Below are 12,384 nucleotides of genomic sequence, written 5' to 3' on the forward strand. Positions count from 1 at the left end.
CCAGGAAGTGGCTCGGCCCGGCTTCCGGCCCCGCGCTCCCGCTCTCCCGCGCCGAGGGCGCCCGCGGATTCCGGCCGGCGGCGTGGAGACTGGCTGCGGGGCCCGGGGCGGGAGCGGAGGACGGCTCCGGCCGCGGAAAGCCGCAGGAGTGACTTACGCACGACTTACGTCCCGAGAAGCGCAGCCGTCCGCCAGCGCCAGGTCCGGGATGGCCGGGGAGTCGAAGGCGAGCGCGACCTTGGATGCCGGCACTGCAGAGGAGCGGCCGGGGTTGCTGACGGGCATCCTGACCGTGAAGGTGGAGGAGGAGGAGGAGGAGGACGTCCCCACGGCCGCGCCCGGCAGCCCGGCCCCCGGCCCCGAGCGCTCGCGCCGGCGCTTCCGGGGCTTCCGCTACCCTGAGGCCGAGGGGCCCCGCGAGGCGCTGCGCCGGCTCCGCGAGCTGTGCCGCCAGTGGCTGAGCCCGGATATACACACCAAGGAGCAGATCCTGGAGCTGCTGGTGCTGGAGCAGTTCCTGACCATCCTGCCCGCCGAGCTCCAGGCCTGGGTGCGGGGACAGCACCCGGAGAGCGGGGACGAGGTGGTGGTGCTCCTGGAGCACCTGCAGAGACAGCTGGAGGCGCCGACACCGCAGGTAGAGGCCCCAGCCGGGTTTCTAACCCAAGTCTCGGGGCCGAGGGCGGGGCGGGGCCGAGGGCGGGGCGTGCCGTCAACATCGGAACTTCTCCGTGTCTTTCTCTCTCTCTCTCTGCCGCTCGGGTGGAGTCCCTGGGCCCCTCCTCGTAACAGAATTTTTAGATACATGAAGGATCACAGAAGAACTCGATTATGTTGAAATACACCCAGCAAAGCATTAAACAAATGAGTGACAACGTTATGCGTGCGTTTTTTAAAAATGGTGCACTAATCAGTAAGACCTGGGCACAGGCCCAATAGCCCGGGTGCAGTTTCAAAGTCGTTAGAAGCATGAGTGACTTTGACACTGTTCGTTGTGCTGTACTGTGGTGTGAAAACATCTGCAATTTTTCTTTTTAAAAAATTTTAAGTGTTTATCTTTGAGAGAGACAGAGCATGAGCGGGGAAGGGGCAGAGAGAGAGAGGGAGACACAGAATCCAAAGCAGCCTCCATCCAGGCTCTAAGGTGTCAGAACAGAGCCCGATGCGGGGCTCGAACTGAGCCACCCAGGCGCCCCAGAACATCTGCAATTTCTATTGGTGGCGAAGTGCCGTGGCTTATGCCACATGATTGCTGCTTCAATTTATAATAGAAGGAAAGGCCACGTTCCCTTAGAGGCTGGTAACAATAAAACTACTCCTTTCCTATTCCAAGTTCATGGACCACATGGGAGGAGTCCAAGGACCCCAGGCTAGAGAACACCCCTGGTGGAAAACAGGTTGATCTCCCCGCCTCTTCTTGCTTTGCCAGTCTGTTCTAAGGTGGTGTCCTCTGTGCACCAGTTAATGTTCCTTCAGGGGACTGCAGCCAGAGCCTCCTAACCACTGACCAGGAGATCCGGGTCTGCACTGGGGCCCACTGCCCGCGAGCCCTTCACAGTGAAGGCGTTTCAAGTCTCTTAGCTTCAGCCTCCTCAGTCATTACAGAAGATGTGGGGAGTTCTGAGCTGCACGTGAGAAAGTAACTTGACAAGTGCAATTTGCCCATAAATGCACGGAAGCCACCTTTTAGTGGGGATAGACCGTGTGTCCTGCGTTAGGTGATTTCACATTCTGTGATCTTTCTTGGTTCTCAAAACCAATAACAAAACCCTATAAACGAGAAATTATTACCCTCACTTGTCAGATAAGATAGGAGTATTTTGAGAGCCAGCACCGGTTCCCAAAAGTCTTTGTAAAAGCACGACATATACAACGCGGGAGCACCTGGTAATGGCAAAGAGCATGGGCTCTGGGGTCCCTCTGCCCGAGTGCCCATCCTAGCACCGCCACTTATTAGCTGGGTGACCTTGGGAAAACTGCTTACACTGTGTGTGCCTTCGCTTCCTCATCGGTGAAATGATCACGGTAACGGTACCCACCTCAAGGTTGTTGTCTGTGTTACCTGAGTTCATGTTTTTCGTGGCCCTGGAAACTGTGAGGCACATGGGAAGTGCTCCAGAAATGTCTGACAAATAATGAAAACGAATGAATAACCTCTAGGTCCCAGGTGGTGACCAGGGCCAAGAGCTTGTCTGTTGCGAGATGGCAGCACTGACACCTTCCCGCGGATCACGGAGTGCCCAGTTCCAGCCGGTGAGGGCTCTGCTCAAGCATGAATCCCTGGGATCACGGGCCTTACCAGGCACAGGTGAGTGTTCTCTTCTGGGCGCGTGAACCGCAGACTTCGTCCAGCTTCACTGATATCATCTGATAGGGCGCTGACCGCGACTTTATTTGGCCATCACTGACGGACTCCACTTTGAGACTGAAAGGGAAATTTGAAACGGTGTTTGGAAAGAATCGGTTCCCCATTCATGTAATACACAATTCTGCCTCCTACGTGGTAGCCAGTGTGGTTGGTGCTGAGGGCCGGCCGCTGGTGAGACGGAGTCCTTCCTGGTGGCACTGGGGTTTACATTCGAGTGGGGAAGACAGCACATACACACAACGGTACAGCTTCCAGTAGTGGTAAGTGCCAAGAAGAAAACGAACAGACTCTGTAAAGCCCGTCGGAATATCCCACAGACTACAGGACTACTGCAGATTAGAGTATAAATGTCTAAACCCTGGGTGTCTTATGAAAATAGCAGGATTTACTCCACAGGACTGGCTGTATGTCCTGCGGGGTCTTCTCACGTGCCCTGAACGTGTCCCAAGACACACAGCACTGAGACGCCGGCCAACACGCAGTCCTGACTTCCAACACAGGCTCTAGCTAAACCAGCTGTTTTGTGCTCCATGTAAAGTTTGCCTCCTCCAGGGAGACCTCCGGTTCTTCTGGAGGCTGAGCAAGTTCTGTACAAGCAGATGCCCATTTCTGCCTTCTGGTTCCAGCTTTATTTTACCTCTAGTTCTTCCAAACCAAAGCAGAAAGCCCTTAATGACCCCTAAAGGCATTTTAACCAAAATCTTACTCTTCTCCCCTTCGCAAGCAAAACCCAGGGTGTCTTCAGATGAAAAGCTTGTTTTATGTGGTTTAAACTCACCATCCCTTCCTAGGATCCTGCCGTTTTTGCATAGACTTTGTGTGTCGGCAGAGCACAGCACAGGTCTCTAGGCCCCGGGACTGGAGCGGGTAGGGATCGGGCCTTTGGGAAGACACACTCTGTACGAAGTTCCAGGCCCAGTGTTTGAGCTTGGATTCCGCAGGCCAGGGAGGGAGGCTGAGTGCCAGGGACGTCTCATCCAGAGCTTCTTTCCTTCCTAGTTCTCCAGGGTCCTGGGCTTGCCCCGGGAGGGCGCTGCAGAGGAGACGCAGTGGTGGCGGCCAGGCTGCCCCCAGAGCCCCAGGTGAGCCGGAGCCCCTCCCTGCCCTTCGCTACCGTGGTGCATCCTGGGAGGGTCGCCCCGTCCCCGTCTACCTCCTCCAGCCAAATGCCAGATGGGATGTCAACTTTCTCGTGTATGCTAGTGTCGTCTGTCGCTGTTTGACTTCCTGGTGCCTAGTTGGGAGCCTCGTCCTATTTCATGACTAGCTTGGGTGCCGTCTGCCAGACCCCTACTCCGTGTCCTTGGCCAGCTCCCTACTCCGTGTCCTTGGCCAGCCCCTTCTTCAGTGGGATCTTCTTCATCAGTAACGGTGATTCTGCAAAAGCAAACTGAAGCTTTTGTTGTGACGGTGCTTTTGTTCCGAAGGTTTTCTTTTGCTTTCCTGCCCTGTTACCGGGGGGTAACCACGTGGTCCCTTAGCTTGCCGGGACGGATACGGCATGCCCACGTGTGTCAACTAGTCACACGATCGCAACAGTCTGTACTTAAACTGGATTGAACTTCTTACCCGGTCCTTCACGCCCTGGAGGCTCTGTGGTGTCCGTTGGCTTCCCTGACTTTCCTCACTTCAGACCCACGTTTCACTGTATCCGAATAACTGTTAATACAAATGAGCCACCATCACTAGCGGGGGTCAGTTCCGGTCCTTGCAGTGGCGTGGCCTTCGTTTTCCAAATCTCTTTACCTTGTGCCCTGGTGTCCGGCTCATTTGTGTGGAGACGCGGGCGTCCGGGGTATTTGTGTAGAGACGCAGGCGACTGGCGTATTTGTGTGGAGACCCCTGTCCTCACGTGCTGTCACTCTACTTCCGCAGTGGTTTTGTTGATGAAGCCGTCACTTGAGACCGGGAGAAGTAGCGTTAGGTGCCGCGCCGGCTTGGTCTGCGGAGCCTTCGGGGACTGTCCCCTCACCGCCTGAGCCCCTCTGCGCAGCACCCGGCTCCGGGAGGGACTCTGGGTAAGAGGAACTAGGAGGCCCGTGTGCCGTTTCAGGGCTTGCTGAAAACGGAAGACGTGGCCCTGGCTTTCTCCTCTGGCTGGGCGCAGCTGGATTCCTCTCGGGGGAGCTTCCACGGAGACGAAGGGCGGGAGAACCCCGGCGGCCTGACCTCCCCGGGTAAGACTGACGGGGGCTGGTTCGTGGTAGGCCTTCGTGGCTTCCTCTGTCGGTTGGAACCTACTGGGCCGTAAGACGCTGTCTGAATTCTGTCTGCGTTCAGAGCCACCGTTTCTGAACCCAGCTACTAACCACGTGCGTGACCCGATCTTTAACCCTCCCGGCCCGGCTCCCTTCCCTTTCCTGCCGCGTCCTGGCCGGGTTAAGTGGGACACGGCAGGTAGAGCCCCGAGCACAGGCCTGGCTCATAGTAGGGCTGTCACCGTTGGTCCCCTCTCTGTTGCTGGTTCCGACACGGGACGAGAGCTGGGGTGTCCTCGGGAAATGGGCCGTGGGACTGTAGGGCGAGAGCGAGAAGCGAGCTAGAGATCGGGGTGCAGGACACACGGGACAGCCTGGCCCGTCTGAGCTCGTGCCGCTCGACCATGGTGCAGCAGGAGCGCTGGCTCAGACCTGTCAGCACCGAAGCCCGTCGTGTTGGGGCCCCTGCCTTCGTCTGGGATAAGAGCCAAGAGGACCGTCCCTGACCGACGATGGCTTTCTACGTGCCTGCTCTCCTTGTGTCGCACGGAACACTTCCAGGTCCTCACGCGTGCCTGCTTACCGCTGCCATCTGCCCAGCCCTCCTCGAGTCCAGCCCCAGTGCAGGGCCCTGCCTTCGTCCTCAGGACTTAGAGCCTCTGCGAGTGTCCCCAGCACGGTCCTTCCCACCCTCCTCCACCCCCCATCACCCCGCTTCCAATGACCCCAGGCCCGTTCTCCCCTTCGTCCCCATCCTCGTTCTTGTACAGAAACCCTCATCCCCGCGTATGTGGAACCGTAGTCACAGCTCTCCTGCGTGGCAGGGCATCACTGACCACGTGTGGCCACTTGTTATTTCAGGTGGTGAGACAGAGGCCGAGATCCGGGCCCTGCCTGTGGACGAGGTCCGGCCAGTACAAGAGTCCGGGGGAATGCCACGCCCCCCGCGTGAAGACACCGCCCAGATTCCTGAAGGCACCGAAGCTGGCGAACGGGAGGGCAGGTTCCCGAGAAAGCAGAAGACTGCCACGGGAAGTAGGAGGCACTACTGTCACGAATGCGGAAAGAGTTTTGCTCAGAGCTCAGGCCTGACCAAACACAGGAGAATCCACACCGGGGAGAAGCCCTATGAGTGTGAAGACTGTGGCAAGACCTTCATCGGGAGCTCTGCCCTCGTCATCCATCAGAGAGTCCACACCGGGGAGAAGCCCTACGAGTGTGAGGAGTGTGGCAAGGTGTTCAGTCACAGCTCAAACCTCATCAAACACCAGAGAACCCACAGCGGGGAGAAGCCCTACGGGTGTGAGGAGTGTGGGAAAACCTTCAGCCAGAGCTGCAGCCTCCTTGAACATCACAAAATCCACACGGGGGAGAAGCCGTACCAGTGCAACACGTGTGGCAAAGCTTTCAGGCGGAATTCACATCTCCTCAGACACCAGAGGATCCACGGCGATAAAGATGCGCAGGATCGTGAATGTGCAGAGACCCGGGAGGGTCGGGGGAGGGTGGAAAGCCGGTGGGAAAGCGTCGAGGCTCCCGCGTCTTACACGTGTGACGAGTGTGACAGGAGTTTCACTCGGAGTAGAAGCCTTCTCGAACATCAGAAAATCCACACCGGTGAGAAGCCCTATCAGTGTGACACATGCGGGAAAGGCTTCACCCGAACTTCATACCTTGTTCAACACCGGAGGAGCCATGTTGGAAAGAAAGTTCTGTCACAGTGAGCCCCGTCGTACGTGCCAGAGTCGTTCATTCCTCACAGAAGGGGGCTGAGGCTTCACTGACCGCTACATGCCATCTTGGGTTAGAAGGCCGAGTCTGGAGGGATGCATTGTCTTCTACATTCTAGAAGGTGGCTGGGAAACAGCTTGTTTGGTAGGAGGCTCTGGGAGAGCTGCCTGGAAGAGGTAGGACATGAAATGATTGTTCTCACCTACTGGACTGAAATGGGCCTCCAGACTGGCTAACCACCTCCAGCCAGCACTTGATGACGTCTCCTGGCGAGATGGCTCCGATGTGGGGGCTGCTGCTCTGACCATTTTGCCTATAACGAATGTTTCACCAGTTGGTCAGACCTGTGCCATATTATACTCCCCACTGTGCCTTGTGTGTAGGTGCTATAAACGTTTATTTAGTACACCAGTGAGGTGACCTCCATAACTCTGAAAATCTGACGTGGTCTAGATTTCTGAGGACTTTCTAAGGCTATTTGTGTTTGTGTCTAATTCTCTGAGGTTCTAGATTCTGGGTCAGTCTAATGCATTTATTACCAAATACATAGGGTTGTCAGATTTGGGGTGGGAGAATCCATATTTCTTCACCAGCATAGTACTTGTAAGAATGCCTTAAGCAGCTTCTAATTAGACTTGTGAGATTGCTCCATCCATGTAACTCCATTCTTTGGTCCGTATTATATTTGTTCACATTAATTTTGCTCCTTTTATGGGATAAACCTTTCACGTTCTGGTAAATAAATGAATTGATCAAGTCAGATCAAAATGATGATGGATTTTGATAGAAATCCTGTGATGTTGAACAGCTTGTTTCTCACCTCGTAGTTATCTTGGGCCTAACAAAGTGCTAAGACAGCATCTGCATGCCTCTCTCCCAATTCAGAGCCAAGTTGCACCACAGCTTATACCAGCTAAGCTTCCTCCAAGTTAGAGGAGTCATGCCAGATATTTATAACAAATTTCACTCATGTTTTCAGAACTGGTGTGTTGGTTGGGGATAGGAAGATAGGGTCAGAGGCAGCCAATGAGGATGGGAACCCAAGTGTAGACAGAGAAAATGTATCTGTTCAGAATCACATTGGGAATCCTACTCCACAATATCCAAAGTATCAACACGTGAAGCCACAATAAGAATTTTGTGATATCTCTTGTTTCCACCCAAATCACCTTCTACAGAGTTCTTCAGAGACTTAACATCTTCCTGATGCCACCAGCATCCAGCTTTACCAAGCTGTGCCGAAAATGGTGTCCATTTCTCATGGATCTCAGACCATGTTTTGTTGAGTCACCAACATGGTATTCTCTGGGTTCGTGCTCTGAAGCACCGCAGACTGACTAGAGACGCTGCAGACCGTGGGGCTCTCCCTGTACCACTTCTCTGAAGTCTTTCATTGTCTTCATTTCTGCTCATTGGAGTCTAATTTAGAACTTCTGTAGCTTTCCAAAATTCCATGGACTTTCTCCATTTAATCTGTTTTAGCCTTTTAAAATTTCCTTAAATTAACCTTTTGTTACTCTGCAAAGCTAGCCATTTCCTTTCCTCTGTTTTTTCTAAATTTTTCCTAATAGCCTTGATCTTAAACACTGTTCATTTTCCTTTGGTATTTGTTTGTGTCATGGAGATAAATGTATGTGAAAGCTTTTGATAAACTAGACAGCGTACATGTGTAAGTCATAGAGATTGACAAGGGACCACTGTGCCTCCTTTCATTCTTTCCGCTCCTTCCCAGCCTAAAATATTTTTCTGTGGAGGAGGACATATTGTAGAAAAATACTTTCAAGTGCCTACTGTGTCCAATAATAAATAAAGCACATGCATACATATATACATACCTAGGCTTAGGGTTTCAGTATACTAAAGTTGATAAGACATGTACATAAATCAGTGCCGTGAGAAATGCCTTGTGAATGGTGAGCTGAAGGGTGTGGAATCTCAGAGAGGAAAAGGTTTCTTCTGGCTGTGAGCTGTTATTATCACATGGATAGGGTAATGTTTGACAGAGCTGGAAAGACTGAGTTTGTCAGATTTAGTAAATAGGGCAAGTTTAAAGTAGGTACATTGTAGGGGTCTTCACTGCCAGAGCAAGGAGCTTAACTTTTATTCAGTAAGTACCAGAGACCCACTGACGTGATCAAAATATTATCTGTCTGGCAGTATTGTGTAATTTCACCTGAAAAAATTACCTTGTTGACAGTCTTTTGGACACCTTGCTTTTGTATAAAGCAAAGGTATGTTGATAAAGTGAATTATAAAGTGGCTTCAACACTAGCCTGTTGAAAAAAGGTGGTGAAAAAATTATTTCTAGATGAAATTAGATCCAGTAAAATACGTTGCTTAGTTAAGCTATAACCAATATTTAAAGTAGAATAAAATGCTACTTTCTGTGCTTTTTAAAATTGTTTTTATGAATTTTAGTGTCGGTTGGTCAGCCATTCTACTTAATTCCTCCATCTGCTGCAGTGCAGTCTTCCATTTTCTTTTTTCTCCCTTTGCATAAGTTAAGGGGCTGGTTAAGACGTATTTTTTTCCACTTGGGTAGAATGAATAGTTATTATGAAAAGAGCTTTTGATGAATAGCCCTTCTAGACATGTTCTTAATTTTGGTAAAGAAGCATATAACCCTATGAAATACTATTTCTCTGCTTTCTCCTTTAGAAGGAAAAAAGGTGCAGCTTACCCACGGGGTTGTGAGGATCACCTATACAAACAAGTGCTCGGAGGTTGTAGTTCCGGGTGGTTCCATAGGAGACTTTGAACTCACCTGTTCCCACACATTGAGTCCAGCTACAAGGGAACAATTTCCTCTTAAAAAACAGGCTGGCTGAGTGACAACTACACACGGGCAAACCAGAAGAAAAACATGTTGAAGCACATAGAAGAGTCCGGGACAGAATCCCCTCATAAAGCCCACTCCTGGCACAGTGACGTACAACTGGGAAGGAACTCAAAACCTGGAGCTTCTTTGTGAGGAGCACTGGGCTCAACTCACATTAGGCATAACAACTTTTAAGACATACGCTTGAGAGACAACTCCCCAAAACGTACATCTGAAAACCGACAAGGGCCTGTGTTCCAAGACCCACAAGACTAAAGTGATCTGAGAAACTGCTCTTCTAGGACTCACGTGCTCAGACTCACCCATCCGAGGGCCCAGAGGCAGCTGATAGCACCCAGATTGAAAGTGAAGGAGGCTCACTTGCTTATATTAAAACATTGGCCACAGCGTCAATCATCTAACTCGATACATATCTAGGAGCCTGCTGGAACATTCCAGAGAGGGAAACAGGCACCATCTTTGTATTCTTCCTTAACTGTGCTTCAGAGCACAGTATCTCTCATAAGGGAGCTTTTACATGCATCTGGTATCCTGATTTTTGTGGCTGCCACTCAGGGGATTCCTTTGGATCACCTGTCTCTGGAGGCCAGGGAGCTTACATTCCTGGTCTCATGGGACTGTAATATTTGGTGTCACCCAAAAAGGAGCTCATACCCAGTCTGGTGCCCCAATTTGTATGGCCACAAGAAAAGAAGAAAGAAACAGAGAGGAACCACAAAAACAGCCAGAAAACAATAAAATGGCAATAAGCATATACCTATCCATAATTACCTTAAGTCCATGTAAATGGACTAAATTCTCCAATCAAAAGACATAGAGTGGCTGAACAGATAAAAAGACAATACCTATCTGTATACTGACTACAAGATACTCACTATAGATGTAAGGACACACAAAACTGAAAGTTAAGGGATGGAAAAACATTTCATGCAAATGGAAATCAAAAGAAAGTTGGAGTAGTTATACTTCTAGCAGATAAAATAGACTTTACAACAAAGACTAATAAGAGATAAAGAGGGGCATTACATAATGATAAAAGGGTCAGTCCAACAAGAAGAGGTAACACTAAATATTTAGGCAACCAGCATAGGAGCACCTAAGTATATAAAGCAAATATTAACAGGAATAGAGGGAGAAATAGTAGTGCAATAATAGTAGGGACTTAGATTGATGGACAGATCATCCAGACAGAAAATAAGGAAACACTGACCTGATAGGAAATGTCAGACCAGACAGAGTTAACAGATATTTACAGAACATTCCATCCTAAGGCAACAGAGTACACATTCTTCTGAAGAACACATGGAATATTTTCCAAGATAGATCATGTCACAAAACAAGTCTTAACAAATTTAAAATGACTGAATCATGTATCTTCCAACCACACTAGTATGAAATTAATTACATGAAGAAAACTGAAAAATTCATTAATCTGTGGAGATTAAACAACATGCTACCGAACAACTAATGGGTCAAGGAAGAAATCAAAGGAAATATCAAAAGATAGTTGAAACAAATGAAAATAGAAATGTAACATACTATAATTGAGGTAATGCAGCAAAAAGCAGTTCCAAGAAGTTCATAGTGATAAATGCCTACCTCAAAAAACAAAAAGTGTCAAACCATCTAACTTTACACATCAAGAAACTAGAAAAAGAACAAATGAAGCCCAAAGTCAATAGAGGAAAATAATAAAGATTACAGCAGAAATAAATGAAATAGAGACTAAAAAGATAGAAAGAAAAGCAATGAAACTAAAAGCTCTTTCTTTGAAAAGATAAACTTGACAAACATTTGGTTACACTTACCCAAAAAGAGAGAGAGGACTCAAAAAATCAGAAAATGAAAGAGATGTTACAACTGATACCACAGATATACAAAGGATCCTAAGAGACTGCTATGAACAGTTATATGCCAACAACTTGGACAACCTAGAAGGAACGGGTAAATTCCTAGAAACATATAACCTACCAAGACTGAATCCTGATGAAATAGAAAATCTGAACAAAACAGTTACTATGAAGGAGATTGAGTCAGTAATCAAAAACTTCCCAACAAACTAAAAGTCCAAGACCAGATGGCTTTACTGGTGAATTCTACCAAATATTCAAAGAAGAATAACAATCTTAAATTCTTCCAGAAAAGAAAAGGGGAAGGAATTTCACACTCCTTTTATCAAGTCAGCATTACCCTAACATCAAAACCAGACAAAGATGGCATAATAAAAGAAAATTACAGGCCAATATCCCTATTGACTATAAATGCAAAAATCCTCAAACAAAATATAAGCAAGCCAAATTCGACATAAACAGAATTGTATATGTGATCAAGTGGCATTTATTCCAGGGATGCATGGATGGTTCAACATCTGCAAATTAGTTAACGTGATACATCACATGACATAACAAAATGAAGGAGCAAAATCATATGATCATCTCAATAGATGCAGAAAAAACATCTGACAAAATTTAACATGTTTTACGATAAAAACTCTCAAGGTGGGTGTAAAGGGAATTTAACATAATGAATTCCATACATGAAAAGCCCACAGCAAACCTCATACTCAAAAGTGAAAAGCTGGAAGCTTTCCCTCTAAGATCAGGAACAAGACAAGACTGCCCACTCACCACTTTTATTCAACATAGTATTGAAAGTCCTAGCCAGAACAATTAGGCATGAAAAAGGGGAAAAAAAGGCATCCAAATTGGAAACGAAGAAACTGTCATGATTTACAGATAATACATGGATATACATAGAAAGCACTACACATTTAAAAAAAAATTTTTTTTAATGTTTTATTTATTCTTGAGGGAGAGACAGAGCATGAGCGGGGACGGGGCACAGAGAGAAGGAGACACAGAATCCGAAGCAGGCTCCAGGCTCTGAGCTGTCAGCACAGAGCCCGACGCGGGGCTCGAACCCACAAACCGTGAGATCATGACCTGAGCCGAAGTCGGATGCTCAACCAACTGAGCCACCCAGGCACCCCAGCACTATACATTTCTATGTATACATGATATACATAGAAAACGCTAAAGACCACACACATATATACACATACACGCACACAAAACTGAAATAAATTACAGGATACAGAATCAATACACAAAAATCTATTGTGTTTCTATACACTAATAACTATCAGAGAAATTAAGAGAACAATCTTACACCAAAAAGATTTACATACCCAGGAATAAACTTAAGGAAGTAAAAGATCTATATTCTGAAAACTATAAGACATTAGTGAA

General features: G+C 48.3%; 1 protein-coding gene and 1 long non-coding RNA gene across 2 annotated transcripts; one reads left to right on the top strand and one right to left on the bottom strand.

Annotated features, from left to right (window-relative positions):
* Positions 1–7: 7 nt before the first annotated feature.
* On the top strand, positions 8–6,410 carry ZKSCAN4 (zinc finger with KRAB and SCAN domains 4). Its single transcript, XM_019437075.2, has 5 exons — positions 8–637; positions 2,161–2,308; positions 3,368–3,450; positions 4,422–4,545; positions 5,428–6,410. The coding sequence occupies exons 1-5, from the start codon at positions 209–211 to the stop codon at positions 6,288–6,290; spliced, it is 1,647 nt and encodes a 548-aa protein (XP_019292620.2). The 5' UTR covers positions 8–208; the 3' UTR covers positions 6,291–6,410.
* Positions 1,021–2,359, bottom strand: LOC109259448 (uncharacterized). The gene is made up of 2 exons (XR_002076673.2): positions 2,300–2,359; positions 1,021–1,770 (listed from the first exon to the last, which is right to left on the bottom strand). It is a non-coding gene; the product is annotated as an uncharacterized LOC109259448 (long non-coding RNA).
* Positions 6,411–12,384: the final 5,974 nt, after the last annotated feature.

Source organism: Panthera pardus, unplaced genomic scaffold, assembly GCF_024362965.1.
Source record: "Panthera pardus isolate Hobbes unplaced genomic scaffold, ASM2436296v1 HiC_scaffold_17, whole genome shotgun sequence".
Classification (NCBI taxonomy): Eukaryota; Metazoa; Chordata; class Mammalia; order Carnivora; family Felidae; genus Panthera; species Panthera pardus.

Bases quoted from the DNA above. Each gene is read 5' to 3' on its own strand.
- ZKSCAN4 (XM_019437075.2), top strand. From the start codon at position 209: ATGGCCGGGGAGTCGAAGGCGAGCGCGACCTTGGATGCCGGCACTGCA. The intron at 638-2,160 runs GTAGAGGCCCCA...AATAACCTCTAG, and splicing joins TGGAGGCGCCGACACCGCAG to GTCCCAGGTGGTGACCAGGG. The intron at 2,309-3,367 runs GTGAGTGTTCTC...TTTCCTTCCTAG, and splicing joins ACGGGCCTTACCAGGCACAG to TTCTCCAGGGTCCTGGGCTT.